Genomic DNA, 25,474 nt, shown 5'->3' with positions numbered 1-25,474 from the left:
GCTTCTCCCAGGAGGCTTTGCCTGCCTCCCTCCCACCCCCGACACATGGTTGGGACCGTCTGGGTCAAGTCAGAGGAGGGATCGTTCTGAATCACTGGTCCTCTGGCTCAAGGCCAGGCACCCTGGACTCCAACTCCGACGTCCCCTTCGCGGGCTAGAGGGTGGGAGGTTAGGTGGACTGGGGTCACCAGGCGCCCCCCTTCTCCCCAGGGAGGACCCCGTGAATGAGGGTGGCACAGGAAGCGGGGTGGGCCCAGAGGCATGGGCCGCTCCTTCCCCACAAGGCCACCTCTCCGCCAGGCCCAGCACTGCGGCCACCCAGACACTTGCTGCATTTCCTGGTCCTGCCTCGCAGCAGCACTGATAAGAACCGGTTCCAGGCTGATCCCACTGGGGGAAGGGGCAGGGGGACGGAGGGCTGGCCCGTGTGCCCAGTGAGTCACGGTGATAGCGTCTGGCCGTGGGCCCTCGCCTCCCCGTCATGGGCAGTGCCAGCCTCCCTCTGTGGCTTCCCTGTTCTGGGCACAGGGACCTCACGGGACAGTAAGTGGGGCTCCTGTCCCTTTTGCTGTTACTCTCAGATCTAGCCCAAGAGCCTCCAGAGACCTTCCCCTGCCGCCCCCGAGTGAGTGAAAACCAGGCGGCATCCCAGAGCCCACCCACCAATAGAAGCCCAGCCTCATAAACGTCACTTGTCCACGGTACTGACCACCACGCGGCCATTAAGAAACGAGCAATCTATACATGCCAAGAGAGAAAGGCGCCAAGACACGTCCACCGTGGAAAAAAAACAACACAAACGAGGCACAGAGAGATGTCTGAGGACCCCCTCCCCTGCTCACCGACCCCCACCGCCTGCCACGCATGTGGGGTCAGCACAGAGGAGAGGCAGCCCCAGGCCATTTCAACGCCATTGTGTGGAAATAAAAAATAAAGGGCATGCAGGTGTGCAAGGACACTGTGTCTGTCTTTTCTCTCTTACTTTATCAGGGGAAGAAACCATCAAAGGCGGTTCCCTTCAGGGAGCAGGGTTGGGGTTGACGGGAGAAGGTCCAGGAGAGACACCTCTCTGGGGACCTCCCTGGGAGTCATTCCCATGTGTTTTTAAGGAAGTTTGCTCCTCGCCAGGCACCGTCCCGAGTGCTAACCAACGTCACTGGCAACGCGAACACTGGCACAGACCTCACAACAGCCTCCAAGGCGGGCTCGGTCCTACAGCCTTTGCAGGGAAGGCCTCCGAGGGGAGCTGCCTCCAAGGGCGAGACTGGATTCTCCACCCTCTGTGGTTTCTGCACCATGCTTCCTTTTTTAAATACAGGAGGCAACTATCAATATTTTTAAATGTTATAAATGCAACCAGTCCTCAGATGCCTGGGCCTGTCCCTAGGGTCCCTGCCCTGCCCGCCCACGGCACAGGGAGGAGCAGCTGAGCTCTCCCCGCGGGCAGCCCCAGGGCCCCAGGGCAGGAGGAGAGCTAATTATAGACAAGGCCCCACTGGCCCCAGCCCAGGGCTGGAGGGTGGGCGCCCTTGGAAGGAAGGAGGGCCGAAGGGTTCGGGGAAACACCCCAGGCTGAGACCCCAGCCAAGCAGCTCCCCCTGACGACGAGAAGCCTCTCCAGAGAGAGCACTCTAGAACAAGGCGTCGGGTCAATACCCGGCCTTGGAAGCCCATTGACGTGGGGGTGACGGATCCTCCGTCCGGGGGGTGGGCAGACACGTCAGCGTCCTCAGAGGCCGCCCCTTGCCCCTGGGTGCACACAGCTCGGCTGTTTCTCTGGCCCATGATGACACGAGAAACGTTTTAAGGGCACACTGAGGCTCCAGAAGCAGAGACAGCTGCGCAGGACAGGGCTGGGAAGCCGGCACTGGCCGCGATGCCTCCGCCTCCAGGCTGCGCGGAGTTTGTGCCCCTCGGCGCTGAGCCGCCAACAATGTTACTACAGCAAATGAAGACAACCTGGCCGGCTGGAGCGGGCGTGGGACCGGCCCAGGTAAAGGGGGACAGTGTAATGAAGTCAAAGGAGGATTTGGCTCGAGGCTGGGCGGGGATCCCCGCACTCCCCACCGAGGCCGCCAGCCCTTCCCTGCAGTTAAGTTCCTGAGTGGGGTGGTTTCACCAGGGCCAGCAGCCTCCCCTGGGCCCCAGCGGCAGGCAGATAAAATACAGGCAATAAAATGACCGCAGCCCACCCCTGGGGGCAGGTCAGGTCCTAGCAGGCTTGGGGCGCATGCTCCAGCAGGAACCCCCCCCCAGGCTGTGAACCCACAGCCTTGGTGTCTAAATTGGCAGCTAATTTAAATACAGGGGCGGGGAGGGGACAGCTCCAGGGGGACCACCCGAGACCCAGGGAACAAAGTCCATCGAGAGGGTCCTATGCCCGCCAAGAGGTCAGAGCCACGTGTCGGGCTGGCCGGGCTGGACTCTGCCCCACGAGAGTGAGCCCACTGGGCGCAGCAAAGATCACAGCCCCGACACTCCAGGAACTTCTTCATGCTCCTGAGCCTCAGTTTCCCCAGCAGTAAAACCGAGACTGAAAGTCTGCACAGTGATGTCCGTGCAGTGTCTGCACATGCTAAGGGTCACCCTGTGGGAGAGGAGTGTGTGGGGTCGCCTGCCGGGGCCTCCACTAATCCGACAACAGTCTTGACCACTGGTACAACAACTGTACGGTCAGAGTGCCAGTTACCACTGCACTTAGCGCCAATCTGCGACCCTCCAATGCAATGGTCCCCCCGCCCCCCGGGGCCTTGGGCACCGGCTGTAGACATGGACGTCACGGTCTGGAAGGTGCAGCTGGCGCTGAGTGAGTGGATGCTGCTCAACACCCTGCAGTGGCCAGGATGGCCCCGCCGGGCAGCTAGGTGGCCCGTGTGTCAGGAGCACTAGGTGGAGAAAGCCTGCCAGGGTCATTCCGGGCCTGCCCGCCGCTCTGAGACATGACCCGGCCATTTCTACACCACGGTGACCGGTTCACCTCCCTCGCCGACCCAGCTCCACCGCCCAGCCTGGAGCAGGGGCTGTGGCCTGGGGGGTGCCTCTGCTCTGATCCTCGTGTCTCTTCTGGGGTGGCCAGGGGCCTTCCACCCGCCACAGCCAGCAGGCTCTGAAGGCTGAGCCCCCTCCTGTTTCAGGCACACGGTCCCATTCTCTTAGTTCCACAGGACCCCAGACCAGGTGGCCTGAGAGAGCTCCCTGCTGACCCCTGCCTCCGGGCCTCACCCTCCGACCACTCCCTGACAAATTAGCTCATTAAAGCAGCCAGTGTTCCAGGCTGCCCGCCCTGCCCCTGCCAGCTGCTCCCGTCGCCCCGGGGGCCACACGGCTGGTCTGCAGGCCCCCAGCCTGGCACAGCCCCCCAGGGGCTGGGACCTCCGGTGGGTCCCCTGGGGCCGGGAGAACAGGGGAGGGTTCTGACAGGGCTCTGTGCCAGGCCCGGCGAGGAACTCACCATCTGCCCCACGCATATGCTGGCCGCCTCCATCATGGCCCCGTCGGCGATGGAGCGGGCCGAGTCCTTCTCGATGTGCGGGTTTCCAGAGAGCAGCTCCTCCACCACCTGCCGGCGGGGCAGAGACAGGTGACCGCGGGCCTCCACGCAGGTCACGGGCGGGGGCGCCAGGAGCTCTGGCCGGGCGAGGAGCATACTTTACATTTCGATATTCGTCCAGGGTGATGCGGCCGTCACTGTCCGAGTCATACATGTGGAACAGAACTGGGGGCGGCAGTGGGGGAGGGACCCGGTCAGGGAGGCGGGAGGGGAGTCGGGTCCCCCTGCTTTCCGACCTCCCCGGCTCGTAAATCTACCTCCAGCTGAGCAAAAGACCCCAATGGTGAAACCTAAATGCCAGTGGGGGACCTCGGGCAAGTGACCCAACTTCTCTGAGCCTCGGTTTCCCCATCTATAAAGTGGGAACAACACCCCCCTGTGTGCGGCTCGGGGGAGCCACAGCAGGTGGATTAGGCCCACGACTGCCTGGCACACTGGGCACGGACATGAAGACGAGTCTGCCTTCTTTCAGTGATGTTCCTGGCTGAGCTGACCCTGTGGGCATGCGGGGTGTCAGCGCCCCCTCCTGGTGACCGCCACTGTGCTCCTTCGCTGCCATCACCCAGCAGCTGCAGCCACCAGATGCCAGGAGTGGAAGGGAGGGGCCCTTGGGAGCTGCCCTCAGGGAGCCCCGAGCTCCCGAAATCCCCTTCACTGGCATCTGAATAGTGCTGCCTAGGCCCCGGTCAGCATCCTCTCCTCTCACCCTCACACGACCCACGAGGCCAGGGCCGCCCTGAGTCCATTTTTCAGGCTGGGCTGTTGCAGCTCATGAAGTCGAGGTGTTTGCCCACAGCCACCCCGTTCAGGGAGGGGAAACCAGGCTCTGGACCCGATTCATCCGATTCCATGGCCCCAGGCCTGGCTCCCCCCCTTGGTCTGTGGGACGCCCAGCCCAGGCAGCTCCCACCAGCACCCCCATTTCCATGTTCCCGATGACCAGTATGCCTCGGGGTGGGTGGAGAGGGGTGTCAGAGTCCCGGGAAGCCCACAGGGAGGGGGACGCGCCGCTGGCCAGCCTAGATCACAGCCCAGCACGCTCCAGTCCAGGGCCAGCAGGCGCATGGCCCAAGGCCCTGCAGAGGCTGTCCTGTGGGCCCACGCACCGCGGCACCACGGGCGAGGGAAGAGGCGAACTTTCGGGGCACACCTGTGCGCCAAGGACTCTGCCCGTGCCACCTCATGGAGCCTCGGGACCAGCCTGGTTCACAGTCAGATCCCCACACGCAGGTTCCACGCAGGTGCAGGGGCCTGACTGGAAGCAGGTCTGTCTGAACCAAGGGCCTTGCTCTGTTCCCATCACCTAACCCATCTATTCCCAGGACCTTCCGCTGTGGAGGGTGTTCATGGGGCCGCCATGGGGCAGTTTCCGAGGACAGACACCCTGGCACCCTCTGCAAGCGGGGTCATTGGGACCGACCTCCGCCACGCTCACTGAAACCCCCGAGCCCCGCCCGCTGCAGACTGGGGAGGGGTGCGCACATCTCAGCTTCTCTCTCCGGCACAGCTGCACCTGCTCCTCGTCCATGGCCGTGTCGATGGGCTGGAAATAGGCCATGATGGTCAGGAAGTCCTCGAAGCTGATCTCGTCGGCCAGGCCGCTGGGCCCCTTGCGCAGGTTTCTGTGGGAGCGGCGAGGGCGCGGGGAAGTGAGTTAGAAACGGCCCACAGCTCCGAGACCTTGGCCTTTCGGGCCGCATTCACGCCCGTGGCCATGCTGGCCTTGGGTCCTGCCTCCCAGCAGCCTGTCAGGGACCCAGGGCTGCCTGGCTTCTCTGCGGGGCACAGAGGTGGGCACTCACCCGCGGGGAAACCGAGGCTCAGAGCAGCCCTGGAGCTCCCCGAGGTACACCTCCTGCCCTTTCCCTTAGGCCTCCTGTTCTGCACAGCCCACAAACCAAGAAGGGTTTTCACGGTGCGAAATGGTTGAAAGAATGTTTGGCGGTGAAAAAAATCCAAAAGAATAATGGCATTTCGTGACAAGTGAAAGTGACGTGAAATTCACACTTGTTTTATAAATAGCTGCACCAGCAGAAGCCACCAGCTCATTTACATACAGCTGGTGGTGGTCCTGCCCAGAGGCCGAGGGGAGCAGCTGGGAGGGGCCCCGTGGCCCAAACACCCGCTCTCGAGGGCCCCACACAGAACAGTTGTCAGACGACAGCTTTGGAGAGGACCTCAAGCAGACCCAGGCTCCTGACCCGCAGCCGCCCGACCCTCAGGCCACCGACTCCGACCGCAGACGCCGGTCAGCTCCGGAGGAAGGAGCAAGTCGTCATCAGAACGGGGGGCCGAGGGTCGCCCGCAATTACTGAGCGTCCTTGCGAAGGGGCACTTTCCAGCTGGCCCGGGACAACGAACAATTAAGGGGTAGAGCTCAACATTTACTTGGGTCCCACTCCGGTCAGGACTGTACCGCGGCTTTAAAAAAGGCTTGTGGTTCCGTCTAGGGCCCATCTATTCTTTCAGACACTGACTGACCCTGAAGAGGGTACCACACTTCACAGTTTACACAGCCCACTAGCCTCGATTTTCCATCCCAGGAGACTCCCGAACGGGCTGGATCCCAAGCCTGGAATAGGGAGGGTGGACTGTGAAAACTGCAAATCTGGGACTAGACGAGACCTTCCCCGGACGCAGGGAGCCTCGTCTGATAGTTTTCTGTCTCCCCTTAAACCTTCTGCCTTATAAATCTTCTCACTGCTCCTAACAGAGTATTTATTTTTTTATCCTCACTCGAGGACATTTTTCCATTTTTTGTTCAGATAGAGTGGGAGGGAGAGAGGGAGAGAAACATCAACGTGAAAGGGTGAAAGGGACACCTCGAGTGGCTGCCACCCGCACGACCAACCAGGGCTGGGGACAAACTGCAACTGAGGTACGTGCCCTTAGCGGGAACGGAACCGAACTCGGGTCTCTCTGGACCGCGGGCCGACGCTCTAACCGCTGAGCCAAACCGGCCAGGGCCTAACAGATTCTTAAGAACCTCTGAGTCTCTACTGTCAGGGGCACAGACCTAATTCATGGGGCATAAAAATAGCCCCTGGAACTATCGGGCTCCCCAGAGGCACTTCTCACTGGGGTTGGCTCACATTCCTTCCCAAGCAGTTTAGGCTGCAGCAAGAGAGATTAAGATTAGCACCCGGGAAAGGCAGGCCATGTGTCCTTCTCAGAAAAGGTCATGAACCAGGCTGCTTCGCCATCTGATTTTTGTTCAGAGGAGAGAGACACCCTGGTGCCCTTTGCAAGGAACTAATTGGGAGCGACCTCCCATAGGCTGGTATCGCATGACCTCCCCTCCCATGCTCGCCAGGGGAGAGGGGTCTCTTCCCCTCCGTGTTCCTGGGAGGTCCACATGGGACAACATCATGGTGTCCAAAGGCAACGAGAGTACAAAGGCTGAAGAAACCCAGACTCAGCACCTGGAGCCAGCCACACCTGCTCTCCACTCCCAGTAAGAGAACAGGGCAGCTTTCGTTCTTTTTGCAAAGATGCCAATTTAGAGCAATGTTTTCACTTCCTTTAACTTTCTGATGATTCTGTAAGGATCCCCTGGAGGCGGGGACAGACCCTGCCTTCTGAGACCAGCTCCTCGGATCCCTGTCCTGTTCCCACAGGGACTTGGGAAGCAAGGCTTTTGCTGGGATTCCTGAGGTCCTCCTTTGCCTCCTTATCACGACTCAGAAGATGAGCTGCTAAGAGTGTAGAGGTGCAGGAGCTTAGCTGCAGTCCCCCGAGATCTGGATGCAGGCCACAGGGGCTTTTCCTTAATTTTCCCCTCCTCGGTGACATCCAAGTTACCTGCCGAGTCACCCAATGCTTCCTCCTCTCCATGTCCATTTTCTCTAAGCAGCTGCTGAGGCTCCGGGACCCATGGGGGAGACGCTCACCACCCCCACTCGGCCACTGCCCTCCACCTCCCGCATCGTCCAGCATCATTGCCCATCCGATGGCAATTCTCTCAAGCAGGTGGGTCGTGAGCTGCCCTCACTGCAGACCCTGGCGTCCCCTTGACTCCCTCCTCCCATGACCCACGTCCTGTCAATCACCAACATCACTCCCTCCGTCTCTCTGGGACCTTCCTCTTCTCTCCCAGCCCCCCACCAAGGCCTGGCCCAGCCTCCACCATTCAGCTGTGTCCTCCAACACTGCACTCCACACGAAACCAGAGGCAGCTTTGCAAAAGGCAGATTGGATCCCGTCCGTCCCCAGCTTGATGCCTTCCGAGGCTCCCCCAGCACTTGAGTCCCCCAACCCCCCACCTGGGTCTCCCAGGGCCGAGGAGGTTCAGTCTCAGCCGCCCAACCTGGGGAACTGCAATACACCCCCTCCCTGGCCTCCACCCCTATAACCAGCTGGTAACCAGAGTGCAATGCAGACCTGGTTCATGCTCCACACTCCACCTTCAAATCCATCAGTGACACCTCTCCCCCTGCTGCCCCTAGGCTGAGATCAGGACGCCTCTTGCTGGTGTAGGGGCTGCATGGCACTGCCCTGCCATCCCCGTTCTGCTCACCCTGCTCAGCCTCTCTGCACTCCAGCCAGGCCCCCTCCCCCATTCATACTGGCTGTCCCTGTGCTACCGGGCCTTTGCACGTGCTGTCCTCCTGCAGCACCTTCTCTCCCCACTCTGCCTGCTGAACTCTTGGTCACTCTGTCCCATGGGCCCTGGAGGGAGGCCTCTGCATCTCCTGGGGAGGCCTGAGGACTCTCTACTCCCCCGCCCCATGAACAGGCGAGGCTCAGAGAGGCTCAGCATTGTGCTCCGGCCCCACGGCCCTGGCACAGCCAGAGCTGAGTTCAGGCTCCACATAACCTGCAACGGGTCAGGGAAGTCCTCACCCTTCGTGTGGCCCGTTCCCCTCCTTCCTCTTTCTGCTGGTTCTCCCCACGTGCCAGCAGTCTCTGCAGACATAGGGTGGCAGGCCTGGGGAGGGCGTACCCACCCCTGCCCCCCAAAGTAGCCTCAGACTCTGAGTCTTCATTCAGTCACGTGAGTCTTTCAACTCCGACAACACTGGACATTTGGTGGCGTGCGCTCTGGTCGGAGCCCAGCTCTGAGATGCCGGCCCAGGTGCACCACCTCTCTGTGCCTCAGTCTCCCCATCTGTGAACCAGGGAACAAGCGTAGCACCCTAGCGCTTTGGCACCCATCACCTCTGCGCACCCTCGCAGCGACCCCTCGAGGCAGAGGCTGTTACAAGCTCCACTTAACAGATGAGAAGACCGAAGCAGCCTCCCCGATGGCCCCCGGTGACCTCCTGCCTCCTGGTACTCACACCCCTGCTCTATCCCTTTTCCAAGCGTGGGGTGACCTGTCCCTGTGCTCAGAACTCCCACCCACCACAGCTCCCTCCCCTTCTCTGCGTGGCGTGTGGGCCTGCTCTGAGCACACAAGGGCTGTGAGAAATCACAAGGGCAAGATGCTCCCCCAAGGACAGGGCCACCGCCACAGGGCGGCTCCAGGAGAGGGGCCTACCTCTTGTCGAAGAAGGCACGGACGATTTTGGACCGGATGGGGTTGAGCTCCAGGTCAGGGACGTTGTTGAAGTTCTCCTTGCTGGGTTCCGGGAAGGACGGCACCGGGAAAGGAGGGAGAGAAGGGCACGGCTGTCACTGGCACGTCACCGCTTCCCGGGCTGTCCTTGTCATCCCCAGCAGGCCCACGAGCCCAGGTCAGAGGCCGGGCTAGAGCGGGCGCGCTGATCCGCCTCCGCCTCCGCCCCGGGCCGGCAGGGACACGCAGGGCCTGGGGGCTCACAGGCCTTGGGGGAGCCTGACCAGTGTCCTGACCATTCACCTCCGGGGAAATAAAGGGATACCAGATGGCACCCCATTCTGAGTGGTGAGTACCCCCGGGGGGAGCCCGCTTTGGCCAGGGTGGAGTCGGAGCGGCTGGGTGCTGGCCTCGGAGGTTTGGCGAACAGCCTGGCAGGTCCCTGAGGGGTGAGCTGCGGAGGTACCACCTGACCCAGCACGTCCACTCCTTGGAGTGTACCCGAGAGGAATGAAAACACGCGGTACGTGGAAACGCATGCGTGAACGTGCACACCAGGCTGTTCACAACTGCCACGGAGTGGAACCACCCCAAACGTCTGTCCACCGATCACTGGGTCAATAAAATGTCCACACAATGGAACCGTATTCAGCCACGAAAAGGGAGTGAACTCTGGATGCGCTCTGCAGCCCAGACGAAAACGAACCGGGCGCCACGTGAAAGCAGCCAGCCACAAAGGCCACACAGGGCCCGATCCCGTGGACTTGAAACGTCCAGACGAGGCAACTCCATCGACACAGAAAGTAGATTCGCGGTTTCCAGGGGCTGGGGGTTGGGAGCGGTGGGGCGTGATGGCCGAGGACACGGTTTCTTCTTGGGGGTGATCAAACGTCTACAACCGAACCGCGGTGCTTGCCGTGCGCACGACTCTGGGAGAAGAGCGAAGCCAGGGACGTGCACATCTTAACGGGTGAATTGAAGGGCACGTGGTTGTGTTCTGGTCAAGTGGTTTTAAAAACAGAAGATGCTGACTTGGGACAGAAGAGGGTGAGCCCGTCAGACAGCGCTGCCCGTCGCTGGGCCCGGAGTCTGCGCTCTGCGGGCAAGGTGGCCAAGCGCCTCACCTCCCGACCTTCCCACACGGCGGTGCCCTGTTCTCAGATCTGCTTCCTGCCTCCTTTCTTGTCCTGCTCGGTGGTTTGCAAAGGGCAGCGGTGCGGGAAGAGACGGGGACAGGGAGGCCTGCTGGGCGGGGAGGAGGAAGGGTAGCAGCCACTTCAAACAAGAATGGCCAGGGGAGGGACTGTCGCCGGATTCAAGACTCAGAACTAGAAGAAAGTCACGCGGGGAAAGGGGAAGTGCCACGGAGCAGAGTAAGCACGGTTTCCGCTGCGAGTTTCCCTGAAGGCACTGCTGGCCCCTCCGCCCCTGCCCTGCAGCGAGAACCCATCCCCCGCCCCTCCCTGCCCCTCCTGTGCCCCCAGCACGGCCCGCGCTCGGACCCAACTCAAGGGCCGCGTCAGTGGGCACCAGTGTTTTAGATTCACGCGCGCCCAGGTGAAGACGGAGCCACACAGAACCGGTGGCCTGGAGTACTACTCAGCCATCGAGAGCGAGGCGGTGCCGGCACCTGCCACAGTGCGGGTGAACCTCGGAAACACGACCCGAGTGACAGCAGCAGCCGGGACAGACGGCCACACATTCATGACTCCGCCCCTACGCCACACCCACAGCAGGGACAGCCACAGAGACAGAGCAGCCCAGTGCCTGCCAGGGGCTGTGTGACCGGGGGGCACAGCCCATAAACACAGTGTACCCTCTGGGGGAGAAGAACATGTTCTAAGATGAACTGTGCACGTCACATGGGCAAAGGGCGTAATACGCGAGTGCTTATCTCAGTAAAGCTGTTAAAATAGCTCCTTAAAGTCTTTTAAAATATTTTTTCTTTATTGATTTGAGAGAGAGAAGAAGGGAGAGAGACAGAAACATCGATGAGAGGGAACATTGATTGGCCGCCTCCTGCATGCCCCCGACTGGGGATCAGGCCCACAACCTGGGCACGTGCCCTGACTGGGAATCGAACCATGGGTCGATGCTCAACCACTGAGCGACACCGGCTGGGTGCTCTCTAAAGTCTTTTAAAAACAACTATGGCCCTGGCCAGTTTTGCTTAGCGGTTAGAGTGTCGGCCTGTGGTCCAGAGAGACCCGGGTTCGGTTCCCGCTAAGGGCATGTACCTCGGTTGTGGTTTGTCCCCGGCCCTGGTTGGTCGTGCGGGTGGCGGCCACTCCATGTGTCTCTTTCACATCGATGTTTCTCTCTCTCCCTCTTCCTCTCTCTCCCTCCCACTCTATCTGAACAAAAAATGGAGAAATTTCCTCAGGTGAGGATAAAAAAATAAAATAGACTAAAATAAAAACAACAACAAAAAGCAAAACAGACAACCCCTGTACCCTGCTTCTATAAAGAATAAAAAGTGCTGACACCGTCTCTGCAGCTCGAAGTCAGGATGGTGACCGGGCGGGAGCCCGGGGGACCCTTGGGGGCTGACAGTGTTCTGCTCTCGATGTGGGTGGGGGGTCACAGGGGTTCGGCCTGTGAAAGCTCATCTAGCTGTCGCCTTTCACTCTTCCTCCCAGCACTAGCCGCCTCTCCTTTCTCAGTCGAGGGAGGCGACCAGGGGAGGGAACAGACAGAATGCCCGGAGCCCCTGGGCGGGCACCGGTCCAGTCCGAGTGGCAGGTGCAGCTTCACGGGGACTGTCGGGCACGCAGGAAGGAAGCGGCTGCTCTGTGGCTAGTTAGCACAGGAGACCCCAAGCCCTCTCTGGCTTTCACTGGGGGTCATGGCCACTGCTAACCCTTCCCCAGCCTCTGGAATCAGACGTGGGTTCTGCCCGGCTCTGCAACCCAGAACAAGCGGCTTGGCCTCTCGGAGCCTTGGGCTGCTCCTCTGGAAGCGAGCCTCAGAGCTGCCCTGTGCTCAGGTGACATCAGGTCTGGAGCACACCCAGCATGGTGCCGGGGGAGGGCTCGGCATTCGGAGCTCTCTCCCGGGGCTGCTGGCAGGTCAGACTCAGGGACACACCTGCGAAATGGAGTGAGTCTGCTTCGTTCCCCAGGAGGGAACCGAGGCCAAACATGTGGAAGCTGCAGGTTCTACGGGGGCTTGGGAAGGTGGCTAAAGGGGACCCACCAGCAGCCCTGGCCACCGTGACATCCCATAAAGGGCAGAGGGACCCTGGCGCAGAGCTGGGAGGGAGAACAGGCAGCCATGTCCCGGGAGGGAGGGAGAGGGACAGGTAGGAACAACCTGGCGGGAGCCTGACAGTGTGTCTGAAAAAGAAAATTAACAACAGAAGGAGGCCTGACCCCCACCGGCAGGAGAAGAGGTGGCAGATGCCAGGGATCAGCAGGTGGTGCGGAGGGACAGAAGCCTAGTTGCCTTCATGTCTTTCCGCGTGGGCACCTGCCTGGCCCACACTCGAGCGGAGCTCACCTCCTCCTCAGCCCTGCTCCTGACGGACCGAACCGGGTGAAGAACCAGCACCTCCCACAGGACAGGGAGGGAGGCCAGCAGGCTCCACCCGGCCCGTCGCTTGGTCTAGGGTGAGCCCCAGCCCCAGCTCAGAGCCCAGATTTCTCATCTGTAAAATGGGGATCGTGGGAATACTGGGGGACTGTCGTGGGGTTAATGAGACGATCAAATGAGGCGAATGCATGTCAGGGGCAGAGCGTACTGCCTGACACATGGCCAAGTTTAAAATAACGAGAATGGCCCTGGCCGGTTTGGCTCAGCGGTTAGAGCGTCGGCCTGCGGTCCGGAGAGACCCGGGTTCGGTTCCCGCTAAGGGGCACGTACCTCGGTTGCAGTTTGTCCCCAGCCCCGGTTGGGGTCGTGTGGGTGGCAGCCAGTCGATGTGTCTCTCTCACATCGATGTTTCTCTCTCCCTCTTCCTCCTTCTCCCCCTCCTGCTCTATCTGAGGATAAATGCAAAATGTCTTTGGGTGAGGATGATAAGAAACTAATAAAATAAAGTAACAATGAGGATGTCCACAGCAGCTAACCTGCCTGCTATGGACTCCCGACGCGTCCGGTGCTGTTCTGACAGCTCTGCATGTTATCCTGCGAGGCAGGAACTTATCTCCACCTTGAAGGGGTGGGCCCGAGGCAGAGAGTTGAAGAGACGTCCTAAGGCTGCTAAGCCATACGAGGGGCCTGGGCAGCTCCCAGGAGCCTTGGCGGGAGCCACTCCCCCGAGAGTCAGGGTGCCTGTCTGGATTTCAGGGACACTCCCAATTATTTGCCAACCTCCCTTTTCAACAAGTCGGGCACAGGCTTGTGCCCCGGACCTGGGAGAGGCTAACCACAGTTCCACGCCCCATTCATGCGGGGTTCGGCCGTTTCCTCCCTCCCCACTCGCCCCCGGGGGCCCTCTGGGCTGGTTGGACGGGCTGGGCTGCCGTGTCTGAGCCGTGGGAACGGGCTCCGCCTCACCTGGGGACAGGTCGCTGCTCTCGAGCCTGAGCGGGTGCATGGTGGTGACCAGCACCGGGGGGGGGGGGGTGGGGCACACAGCCTCCCACCCCGGCCAGGAGCTGGAGCCCAGGGTTCTACAGTTCCCGAGGGCTCCCCATTTCACAGGCAAGAAAACGAGGCCCAGAAAGGTGCAGTGACTGAGCTGGGGCCACACAGCCAGCAGAGCGGCTTCCAACCGGCTCTGACCGCCGTGCGCTTCCTCGCTCACCACTTCCTTTGGGCTGCGCCTTTCGCTTTAGAGAGAGAACACACAGCAGAGATCTTCACGGGCCACCTGCTCCCGCCCAGCCCGAGAGGCCCCCTCTGGGACCCAGAGAGAAGGCAAGACAAGTGTCTGGCCCACGAGGGCAGGACAAGACCACCGAGGGCGGGCCGGGAGCTTCCTCAAGCCGCCTGGTGGGTTGGTTTCCGGAGGCTTTGCGCTCAGATCAGCTGCAAGGTTCCCCTGAGGGTTCTAGGAGGGGGGCTGCCCCCAGCCACACCCAGGCTTCCTGCCCGGAGCTCCAGCCCAGCCCTGGGGAAGGGTCTTTCCTCCCGGCCGCCCGTCCCGACTCCCTCCCTCACCCCCAGGTTAGCCTTTGAGGATCCCCACACTGGGCCATGAGACAGTCAACAGTGGGGACCTGGGGGCCCCCGGGTCCGTGAAGGAGGGACCTCGGCTCATTTAGCACGTGTCTTCCCAGATGATGACGTGCGGTGCCTGGACCCGCAGCATCAGCAGCCCGGGAGCCACACGGAGTCCTGGCTGGCCCAGACCTGCTGCGCCAGAACCTGCCTTGAACCCGGCGCCAGGGGAGTCCTGTGCCAGCGACCGTTTGAGGCTGGGGGTTCCCTAACTGCCCAGGTGGCTCTCCCATCCACCAGCCTTGCGGGTCCCCTGGCCCCAGGCACGTGCCTCTCCCAGCAGCTGGGACGGAGTCCCCACTGCGCCTGGCCACGGGCTTCCTCCTGCACCTGCTCTGCCGGGACCTGGCTGTCCTCCCAACACCTGGCGCTTTGTTCCGACTGTGGGGGTGACATGCCCTCCCACCGCTCGAGAGCCGGCTGCAGCAGGGACGCACAGACACCCCCTGAGAGTCCAGTGGGGAAACAGATGGAAAACGGGGTGTCTCAGGCAGTGACAAGCGCTTGGCCGGCAACCTGAGCAGGGACGGGACAGAGACCACAGGCAGCTGGTGAAAGTCTCAGTGGGGTAACCTTGGGGCGAGGGTGACACAGGAGCGGAGTGCCAAAGGGGCAAGTCCTCAACCCGGGGACAGCTGGGGAGTCTGGAGGCGGCTTTCGTGGTCTTACTGGGTCGGGGGAGCTACAGGCATCTAGTGGGTCAAGGTCCGGGACGCTGCTCAGCACCCTACAATGTACAGGACCGTGGCCCCCACCAGGGTTCTCCAGCCCCAAGTGCCGATGGAAACCCTGCTCTGGGGAAAGCATTCCAGAGAGGGGGACGGCGATGCTGGAGCCCGAGGGAGGAGGGCCGGGGGGGTGGTGGCCCGGGCACAGGGCTCTGCGGGCCCTCGGGGGCTCTGACTTCACTGTTCTTGGCAGGATGGAATGCTTCGCGCAGAGGACGTGCTGTTTGAACAGGAGCCCCGCACACTTCTGTGTGTCCACAGGTAGGGCCGTAAGAGCAGGAGCCGGGGGTCCGTACCCCATGGGGAGATGACAGAGGCCGGAATGGGACCCCGGGGAGGACAGTGAGCAGCTTGCTTGGGGACACGTTAAGTGTGAGAAGGGGACACCAGGTGGCTGGGTTGCTGCTACGTGGGTCTGTGTTCAGAGACCTCCCAGCCGAGGTACAGACTTGGGCATGGACATCCAAGCCGTGAATGAGGATTGATTTCGAGTCCTCGCTATGGGCAACCCTCTGTGGCCTGCCCCCGGCCCCCGGCTGTCCTCATCCTAGGCTGACAAAGCTCGGCCCCACCTGTCTGAACGTGAGGTCCCTCTGCCTGGAACCCCAGTCCCTCCACACCGCCTCTTCCTCCCCCTCCACGCTCAGCCCCGACGCGCTCACCCCCTCAGAGGCTCCTCATGGACACCTGTCCCAAGGCCCTCATCCCCACGGTGGCCCCGAGGGACGCGCCTCTCTTCGTTTCCTTTATCGCGATGTAGAATGAGTCGCCACTCCGGCTCCCACGCTCCCCGCGCCCAGAGCAGAAGCCCCCACAGGCAGAGGGAGCCTCACCCCCTCGCCACCGCATCCTCAGAGCCACGGCCTGCGTCTGAACGCACAGATGGAGGCAGGACGAACCCTGGGAACAGGACCTTGGTTGAAAAAAAGTTGACGCATGTGCCCACTAACACATCCAAGGCCACTCAGAAAGCATCCTTCTGCTTCGGGGACACCCGGACACCCTTTCACACCAAAACGACCGGTGGCTCCTCACACGGCCCGCACACCTTCCCCTGAGCGGGGTGGAGGCCCAGGAGGCGCTGTTTCTGGGGCAGCTCTACACGCGACCTTTGTAAACAAACACGCGGCATCCTAGCTGCAGCTTTAACTCCGGGAGCTCGTTAAATCCCGACAGTGAACCAGCCTGCCGCTCCGGCGGGGCCTCCGCCCTTTCACTGTGGTGAGTCATCCTCCGAAGATGGTCAGTTTTCACTCTCTGACAGGTTAAGAGCAAAGCGACTCGGTTACAAAGTGACGGAGTCTGGGGAAAAGGAAGTGATCACCACGGCAGCCAGCCAGCCAGTTCTGCTGCCAGACCTCGGCCTCTCTGGCCTCCGTTTCTTCCTCTGCAAATTGGGGTGATGACGTGAACGTCGGAGGATTCCCGAGACCCTTGAGACCACCCCGTGAGCCTTCAGGCCGTGCCTGGCGAACACTAGCACCCAGCCAATGGCAGCTGGGTTTCCCGTTGGTGGGGTGCGCCCTGGGCGGACTCTGACTCGGTGAAGCAATGGTAAGCAGGGCCAAGGAACGCAAGACAGGCGTCGGAGGGGTGGCTCTGGCTGGTGCCCTGGTGTGCGCTCTGCGTGGGCAGCGGTCAGCAAAACGCCACCCCCTCCTCCCCCGTGCGCATCTGGTCACCTTTATCCCAGGAATCACTCCATGTTTCGGGGGCTTAATGAGCCTAAAAATATTTTTGTGATGCGGCGCTATCTAATCAGGTCCCTCCTGGCCTCCATCGCCACACTGAAGGGCCCACTGCATCTATTTCTGGGTGCTGGGGAGCCTGCCAGGGCGCTGTCTGGAAGAGAAATGTTGCTGTTTAACACAGCCACCCGGTCAAGGGCCCAGCGAAAGGGACACAAGATGCCTCTTCTTCATGGCCTCCAGCTAGTCTCTCAGTGGGTTTACTCACGGAGGGTCCTCCCTGCCAGGAGACATGCTTGGGAGGACAAGAGAGAAGGCTTTGCCTAGTAGGTGCTCAGTAAACACGGCAGATGACCATTTCCTTCATTCTGCCAGAAGGCCTCAGAACTCAGCGTTTTGTGACAAGGGTGCGTTTGGATTTGGGGGGTCCTGGAACATATAATTTGGGGGGGGCCCTCTGAAAGAAAAAGAATGCAACATGATGCATTTTTTAAAAAATTAGGTGCTAGGCTTTCTAAGGAACCCAGAGTGAGGCCCTGATGCCGCAGTGTAGACTCCACCCCCAGATGTCCTTACATGATTTTTAGAAAGTCACCCCGTGGAACATGGGTAGGGAACAGTGGGTTAACAATTAAAATCAACTATGGCAGCTTTACCTCGTTTGAGTTTTTTAAGCTACATTCAACTCACAAACTCCAAAGCCCAGTTCTCTGTTAAGCTTTTAAATGCAACTTGCAAACCTTACCTGTCTATGTACAAAGACTACAGGTTTGAATGGTCCCTTTTTAAGGGAACTTCTGCAGTTGAGGTATTCAAATAACCCCTGTGGGAGGGTGCGAGGGAACTGCTTCCCCATGCCTCACAGACTGAGGGTCCGGGGGCCACACTCGGGGATCCCCAGCCAACGCCTCTCTTGTGGGCCAGAATGTCCCACGACCTGGCCGGCTTCCACCATCAGGTTTCCAAACACGAAATATGAATCCTCCCCTGCTCCAAAGCCGGCCCCCTTGGCTGTGCCCAGGGATCAGAGAGGTCGAAGACCCAGCCTGAGGTCACTCAGGAGGCCCTTGGCAGAGTGGGGACAGCACTGGAGACCAGACTACGGCCCACAGCTAGCTCCTCATTCCTCTGCCCGGGAAGACACACTGGAAAGCCCAGGGAACCAATAGGCAAAGCGGTTCTGAGCGCCTGGAGCAGGCCCTTCCTGCAGGCCCATTTGCATAAGACGCTGTGGTCAGTGCACCTCCTTCCTGCAGGCTGCTGGGGCTCTCGGGGTGCACACACACTAACCTCCCAGCACCGACGGCAGACAGGGAGGGGGGCTGCGACGGAGAGAACCACACACCCCGCCCAGGACATTAAGAGCAGATGGTCCTAGATGGCCGAACAGGGAGACCGAGGTCCTCAGAAGTCACGCACAAGTCGCAGCTTCCTCACAACAAGGTCCCGGCACTGAGTTCAAATCCCGACTCCTCCAACTTACGACTGGGCGACCCTGGCCAGATCACGGCCTCTCTGAGCCATCGGCAAAGCGGGGAGAACAGGTCCCACCACTGCTTCCTGTGGGGTTTCCTGGGACCTGGAATGACGCGCGCCAGCTGGGCGGGGCATACTCAGATGACAGGAGCTCACACTTGTGAGCAGTCCCCACGAGCCGGGCCCAGGTACTTCTTGTACTAGATTTGGGCGACCCTCTGAAGGGCATGCTGTCAGTCGTGGGTCTCATCTATGCCAAGCTTTACAGACACAGAGGACTCTCTAGTGCCCATGCTCACCACTCCTCACTTCTCACTCACGCAGCCATTCATGCGCCCAGGAATCTCGCTGGAATGCAGGTTTGGCTTCACTGGAGCTGGGGTGGGGCCCGAGACTCTGCATTTCCAACCAGTGCAAATGCCGCAAGTCCCTCGACTGCACGGGGTCATGGAGCCTGGTGTGGCGAGGGCGGCGCCCGGGGCATCGTAAGTGCTCAGCAAACGCGTCCCCCCGCAGCCAGCCTGAACGCCACCCCGTCTCCTGCCACCTGGCCCCGGCCGTCTGTCTGTCTGTCTGTCTGTCGGGCATTTCACACCTCCTCTGACTAAATCCAACACATCTGTTGGCTCTTAGCAGGAAAGTCTGTCCTGCTGCCCCCACCCCCAGCCCTGGTCGGCACCCCAACGGGCTCTCCAGGCACACGTACAAGTTGGGAAGAACGGGCGTAGAACGGACGCCGGGTTTCAGTTAGTCTTTGCAAAGGCCCCTGGGAGGCTGCTTCTGCACAGTCAGGACTCAGATGCTGGAAACTCACAGTAAGAGGGGCAACCAGCCTCCTCTTCCCAGAGCGTCTGTGCTCCCCACCCCCACCCCCACCCCAGCAATAGAAGAACACACCTGGGCACCTCAAGGTGGGACCTCACCTCATGAGCGGGTAGAACGACGGCAGCCCCGTCTGCCAATGCCAACCGGCCCAGCTCAGAGCGGAAGTGTCCAGCACGCATCTGCTCGTCTTTAACGCTCAAATCCAACCCAAACGAGCATGCTCACCTTCCAGATGAGACAGGCTCAGAGACACAGAGCAACTAACCCACAGCCACACAGCCCATGAGACAGAAGAGTCCAACACGACGTGCTTCCCCAGGCTGGGTTTTTGCCTCTGCTTCCCCCAAGTCTGAAAAAGCAACCATGTAGAATTTGGACCCGAAGCCTCTTACCAGCCAAGACCTCCGACCCCCAGACCCATAACAGCGAGAAACCCCAAAGCGGTTTGTTACAGGGCTGGGGGTGCAGTTGCCAGAAAGTTATCTCGAGAAAGGGGCCCTGACACTTCCATGTCCGATATCCAGGGCACAAAGATGTCACCAGACCTCAAGGCGCCCAGCTGAACTGTTACCACCGGGCACCCACCCCTCAGCCCACGGCCACAGGAGGCTGACCTTGGCCTGGGGAAGCCCGCTCTCCCCTTCCCACCCTCCTGCCCCTGGCTGGTGACCCCGCCCCATCCCTCACAGCTCTGGGGGAAAACCAGTTTGCATTTCTGCCCCAAGCCATTGTGTTTGGTCATCGGAGCCAGTGAGAAACAGGTGACCTCTGGGGGGAGGGGCTCAGCTCTCTCCACTGGGCTGAGTGAGAAGTATGGGATCAGAGGGGCAAGTCCTGAGTGTCTTTACATCGGCCTTGGATACAATCAAATTGAGCCGGGCGGCCACGGGACCGGGGACCACCAGCATCCAAGCTCTGCGGACCAAGGCTTTGAGATGCAGCCCCCTGGGTCAACCACGTGCCTTTGGGAGAACAAGAGAACTCAGATATTGACCTGTCAGTTTCCATAAAGCTTAGTGAAACCAAAGTCTGCATACTAAGAAGTTTCTCTGGATTACTAAAAGGTGTGGTTTAGAAGTCCCAGCCCTGTCACCTGAAGGCCCTGGATGTTTAATTTAGGGAGCACCCTGTCAGAAGTTTCTGGTAGAACGGGATTCACTGCACGTCGGAAACTGCTTGGCTGTGGTTCAGCTCGGACCTTCCTCACCCACGCGGGTCAACCTGTTCACCAGGCCTCTCCTTACACTCATTCCGAAAGTCCCAACCTCCAGGTGAGACTAAACTCACTCCCCTACGGTTCCTTTTGTCCTCACAAAACACCTGCACAGCTTCTAAAAGGTGAGAGTCAAAAATGCCACGTAGGACGGCAGCTGCCCAGACACAAAGCTGAGGCTGCCACCTGCCACCTTAACCGAGGTCAGAACAACCCGAGGAAACATCAGAGAGGGGCCTCGTGACGCCTGAGCCCCAGACCTGGCCGCGCCTGACAATGGCAGGAGCCTGGCCTCGAACACGTCCTCGATTCCAAGCACGGGAGCCCAGGGGCGCGACGTATTTGAGGGGTGAGGTGGGGGTGGCTGGCCAGCTCTTCAACCCGCCCCCTGTCTTCACTCAAGATACAATTTTCTGATCCTGATAGAAGCAGGTGTGGCTCTCCCCCTCCTAGTGGAGAACATCTTATCGAGAAGGGACCACGGGAATGGACACCACGGGAGATGGGCAGCCCAGGGGCTCTTCCAGAGTCACCCTGCGCTCACGGAAAGAAGGCGGTGGAAGGAAATCCCCCACGAGCCACGGACCTGCCCAGCCCAGCCCCCGCGGCCAGTCTTACCGAATGGTGGGCTGGTCTCCGCTCAGCTGCTTAAACCTCCGGTGGAGCTGCTCGATCTGGTCTGATGAGACTGGGAAGCAAGAGGAGAGGAGACAGTGAGAGAGAGGAGACACCACTGTCCGCTGAACTCAAAGCAACCAGAGGGAGGTTGGAGCTGTTCTGCCTCATGGCTGCCCCCTCTTCCATCCATCCCCTCCCCCTCCCCCCCAGGCAAACTGAGCCCGGAAAGGGCTTCCGTTCTTCCCGGTAACGCAGCTCTGGGGCCCTTAGTTCTGCTCCCCCTTAGCAATGATACTGATAACTGCTCCTGGGCCGGGGCAGTTGTGACTCAGGTTTTCTCTCCTTCTTCAGCCCCTAAGAGATCAGCTCTTCTCCCGCTCCCGGAGACGGCTGAGAAAGGGGCTTGGCATCGTCGTATCTGAAGAGAAACACATCAGACCGACACAGACACATGCCATGTGGCTTCCCTTAGATCTGGAACCTACAAAACAAAATGGAACCTATAAACAAAACAGACTCATGGATGCACAGAACAGACCGACTGATGGCCGTCAGGTCGCAGGGAAGTTGAGAGCGCTGGGTGAAAAGGGGAAGGGATTAAATATGAATGTCCAAGGAAAGAAACAGTCATGGGAATGTGAAGTACAGCACAGGGAACATAGTCAATAATGTTTTAATAACTAGGTACAGCGTCAGATGGGTACCAGACTTATCTGGGGAATCACTTCGGAAATTATATAAACGTCTAATCACTATGTTGTACACCTGAAACTATTCTATTGTGTACGTGTACCACAGCTTCTTTATCCACGCATCTCCTGGTGGACGCTTGTGCTGTTTCCAAATCGTGGCTATTGTCAGTAACGCTGCAGTGGATACAGGAATGCATCTCCTCTTTCGAATTCGTGTTTGGAGTTACTCGGGATAAATTCCCAGAGGTGGAATCGCTGGGTCGTAAGGCAGTTCCATTTGGAATTTTTTGAGGTAACTCCATACTGCTTTCCACAGTGGCTGCACCAGTCTGCATTCCCACCAGCAGTGCATGAGGGTTCCCTTTTCTCCACACCCTCGCCAGCATTTATTGCTCGCTGACTTATTGGTGATAGCCATTCCGACAGGTGTGAGGCAGTATCTCATTGTGGTTTTAATTTGCATTTCTTTGATGATTGGTGACATGGAACATCTTTCCATATGCCTATTGGCCATCTGGATGTCCTTTTTGGAAACATGTCTAGTCAGGTCCTTTGCCCATTTTTTAATTGGATTGTTTTTCTGGGGTTGAGTTTTAAGTTCCTTATAAATTTTGGATACTAACCCCTTATGATATGTATTGGTATGTTCTCCTATTCAGTGGGTGGTCTTTTCATTTTGTTGATGGTTTCCTTTGCTGTGCAAAAACTTTTTAGTCTGATGTAGTCCCATTTATTTTTTCTTTTGTTTCCCTTGTCCGAGGAAAGAGATCAGAAAAAATATTACCAGAAATGTCCAAGATTTTCCTACCCATATTTTCTTCTAGAATTTTTACGGTTTCGAGTCTAACATTTAAATCTTTAATCCACGATGAGTTTATTCTGTGGATGGTTTCATTTTTTTGTACGTATCTGTGCAATATTCCAACCCCATTTATTGAATAGACTATCTTTACCCCACTGTCTGTTTTTATCTCCTTTGTCAGTTACTGGTTATAAAGGTATGGATTTCTGGGCTCTCTATTTTGTTCCATTGATCAATATGTCTGTTTTTATGCCAGTACCATGCTGTTTTGATTACTATGGTTTAGTAGTATAGTTTGATATCAGGTAGCAGGATTCCCCCAAATTTGTTCTTCTTTCTCAAGATTGCTGTTGCTATTCAGTGTCTTTTGTGGTTCCATATACATTTTTGGAATAGTTGTTCTAGTTCTGTGAAATATGGCATTGGTATCTTGAAAGGAATTACGTTGAATCTATAGATTGCTTTGAGTAATATGGACATTTTAATGATGTTAATTCTTTCTATCCATAAACACAGTTTATGCTTCCACTTTATTTGTATCTTCTTCACTTTCTTTCTTCAGTGTTTTTAATTTTCCAAGTATAGGTTTTTTACATCCTTGGTTAAATTTATTCCTAGGTATTTTATTCGTTTTGAAGCGACTGTGAATGGAACTGTTTTCTTAGTTTCCCTTTCTGATAGTTCGTTATTGGTGCATAAAAATGCAACTGATTTCGGGATATTTATTTTGTATCCTGCTACTTTATGGAATTCATTTATCAGTTCTAGTAATTTTTTGGTGGACTCTTTAGAGTTCTCTATATACAGTATCATGCCATCTGCAAATAATGCCAGTTTTACTTCTTCCTTTCCAATTTGGATGCCTTTTATTTCTTCTTCTTGTCTGATTGCTATGGCTAGGACTTCTAGTACTATGTTGAATACAGGTGGTAAAAGCATTTCCCTGCCTTGTTCCAGATCCTAAGGGAAATGCTAATAGTTTTTACCCATTGAGTATGATATTGGCTGTAGGTTTGTCATATATGGCCTTTATTATGTTGAGATATGTTCCCTCTATTCCCACGTTGCTGAAAGTTTTGATCAATACAAATGGTGCTGAATTGCATCAAATGCTTTTTCTGCATCTATTGATATGACCGTGTGGTTTTTACCCTTCATTTTGTTTATGTGGTGTATCACATTTACTGATTTGCAGATATTGTACCAGCCTTGCATCCCTAGAGTAAACCCTACTTGGTCATGTGTATAATCTTTCTAATGCATTGCTGGATCTGGTTTGCTACTATTCTGTTGAGGATTTTAGTATCTATGTTCATCAGAGAAATTAGTCTATAATTTTCTTTCTTTGTAGTGTCTTTATCTGGTTTTGCAATTAGGATAATGCTGGCCTTGAAAAAAGAGCTTGGGAGTCTTCCCTCCTCTTGAATTTTTTGGAATAGTTGGAGAAGAATAGGTGTTAGTTCTTTGACTGTTTGGTGAAATTCACCCGTGAAGCCATCCAGTCCAGGACTTTTGTTTGTTGCAGTTTTTTTTTAATTACTACTCCAATTTCACTAGTTGTAATCTGTCTATTCAGACTCTCAGATTCCTCCTGATTCAGTTTTGTAAGATTGTAAGTTTCTAGGAATTTATCCATTTCATCCACACTGTCCAATTTGTTGGCATAATATTTACAATATTTTGCATTTCTTTGGAGCCAGTTGCTACTTCTCCTCTTTCATTTCTGATTTTATTTATTTGGGTCAGGGCGCCTCTCTCCCAGGAGGGAAGGGGGGCCGGTGCCGCTGCTCCTTTGATGAGCCCTCCCCGACCCAGGTGGCAGGTGCAGGCTCTGGCAGATGCAGTATCTGAGTCTTCGTTGACCTGGCTAACACCTGCTAACCACCCCCTCCCACCCCCTTGATTCCCTGACATCCCACCCCACCCAATTCAAGTGCTTGACCTGAGCCACTTCCAACAGCTTTTCCTCACAAGCAGCCCTCCTGGGCTCTTGCCGTGGACCTCCCTAGAATCCCTCCAAGGTCCACAAACCCCACACAAGCAGTGGTTGGCCTCAACATGCCCTGTACCTCTTGCTGAGAAGCCCCAAGCCGGGCACAAGTGGCGACCGTCTCAACGTGCGCTGTAACTCCCTTCAGGTGGCCCAAGCCTAATGTTAAGTGTTGGCTTAGAGCATAGCTTCAACTGAGTGGCCACAAACCCAGCACAGGGGTAGCTGGCTCGGCTCACATCGTGGTGCCCACCAAAGGGTCCCAAGCCTGGCCCTCATGGCAGCCAGCTCAGTTGGCAGCACAGCCTCTCCCAAGCACCACCAAGCAGCACAACTGGCAGCCGGCTTCAGATCACCGTATAGCACTCACCAGGCAGCTCCAAGCTGGGCACAAATAGCTGGTGTTGGCCTGCCCCCAAGCCCTTTTTATGAAGCTCCAGAACTGACCCACCCAGCCTCAGACCACACCAATTTCCCACCCAAACAGCTCCAAAAATGACACACCAAAAGGTGGACTTGGCTGGCACCGAAGGCCCACTAAAGCAACTGCAGCTCTGAGGGGTTGTCCCGTACAACAGTTTGTCCACTGTAGTCACAGCCAGCCCTCATAGCCAGTCCGCCTGAGTGTCAGTCCCATCCACTGACGTGCCAACAGCAACCAAGGCTTAACTACAACATAAGGGCACACAAAACCCACACAGGGGACAAGCTTGGAGCAACAGGCTCAGGTGAACAGGGAGAGTGCACCACTGGGTCTCACAGGACATCCCCTACACAAGGCCACCTGTCAAGACTGGTAGATGTAGCAGATCTACCTAATATAGACAGAGAAAAACAAAAGAGAATCAGCCAAATGGGACAAAACAAAACAAAATAAAACCCACACGCCCCAAATGAAAAAAATAGGAACAAACACACCAAAAACTAAAAATGGAGACAATCTACCAGACACAGAGTTCAAAACACTGGTTATAGCCTTGGCTGGTTTGCCCAGTGGTTAGAGCATCAGCTTGCAGACCTGCTGGTTTAATTCCCAGTCAAGGGCACATACCTGGGTTGCAGGTTTGATCCCTGACCTCAGTTGGGGTTGCGTGAAAGGCAACCAATCGATGTGTCTCTCTTGCATCAGTGTTTCTCTCTCTCTCTCCCTCCAAACCTTTCACTCTCTCTAAAAATCAATGGAAAAATATCCTCAGATGAGGATTAACAAATAAGCAAAACGAACAACAAAC

At 57.5% G+C, this 25,474-nt stretch overlaps 1 protein-coding gene across 7 annotated transcripts in view; it reads right to left on the bottom strand.

Moving 5' to 3' along the window:
* Positions 1 to 25,474, bottom strand: part of TESC (tescalcin) — a 60,733-nt gene that overhangs the window by 13,550 nt on the left and 21,709 nt on the right. For 4 of the 7 annotated variants that reach the window (XM_036276251.1, XM_036276246.1, XM_036276247.1 and 1 more), the window contains exons 2-6: positions 20,759 to 20,828; positions 9,030 to 9,110; positions 5,033 to 5,172; positions 3,654 to 3,715; positions 3,452 to 3,559 (exon numbers count right to left, since the gene is read on the bottom strand). In XM_036276251.1, the coding sequence (XP_036132144.1) occupies positions 3,452 to 3,559; positions 3,654 to 3,715; positions 5,033 to 5,172; positions 9,030 to 9,110; positions 20,759 to 20,828 (461 nt within the window). Of the gene's footprint in view, positions 1 to 3,451; positions 3,716 to 5,032; positions 5,173 to 9,029; positions 9,111 to 20,758; positions 20,829 to 25,474 lie in introns of all 7 variants that reach the window. The other 3 variants (XM_036276248.1, XM_036276250.1, XM_036276249.1) reach the window with 1 other exon arrangement.

Source organism: Molossus molossus, unplaced genomic scaffold (assembly GCF_014108415.1).
Source record: "Molossus molossus isolate mMolMol1 unplaced genomic scaffold, mMolMol1.p scaffold_m16_p_22, whole genome shotgun sequence".
Lineage (NCBI taxonomy): Eukaryota > Metazoa > Chordata > Mammalia > Chiroptera > Molossidae > Molossus > Molossus molossus.
Note: the sequence above shows the minus strand (reverse complement) of the source record. Positions and strands in the feature narration are given on the sequence as shown.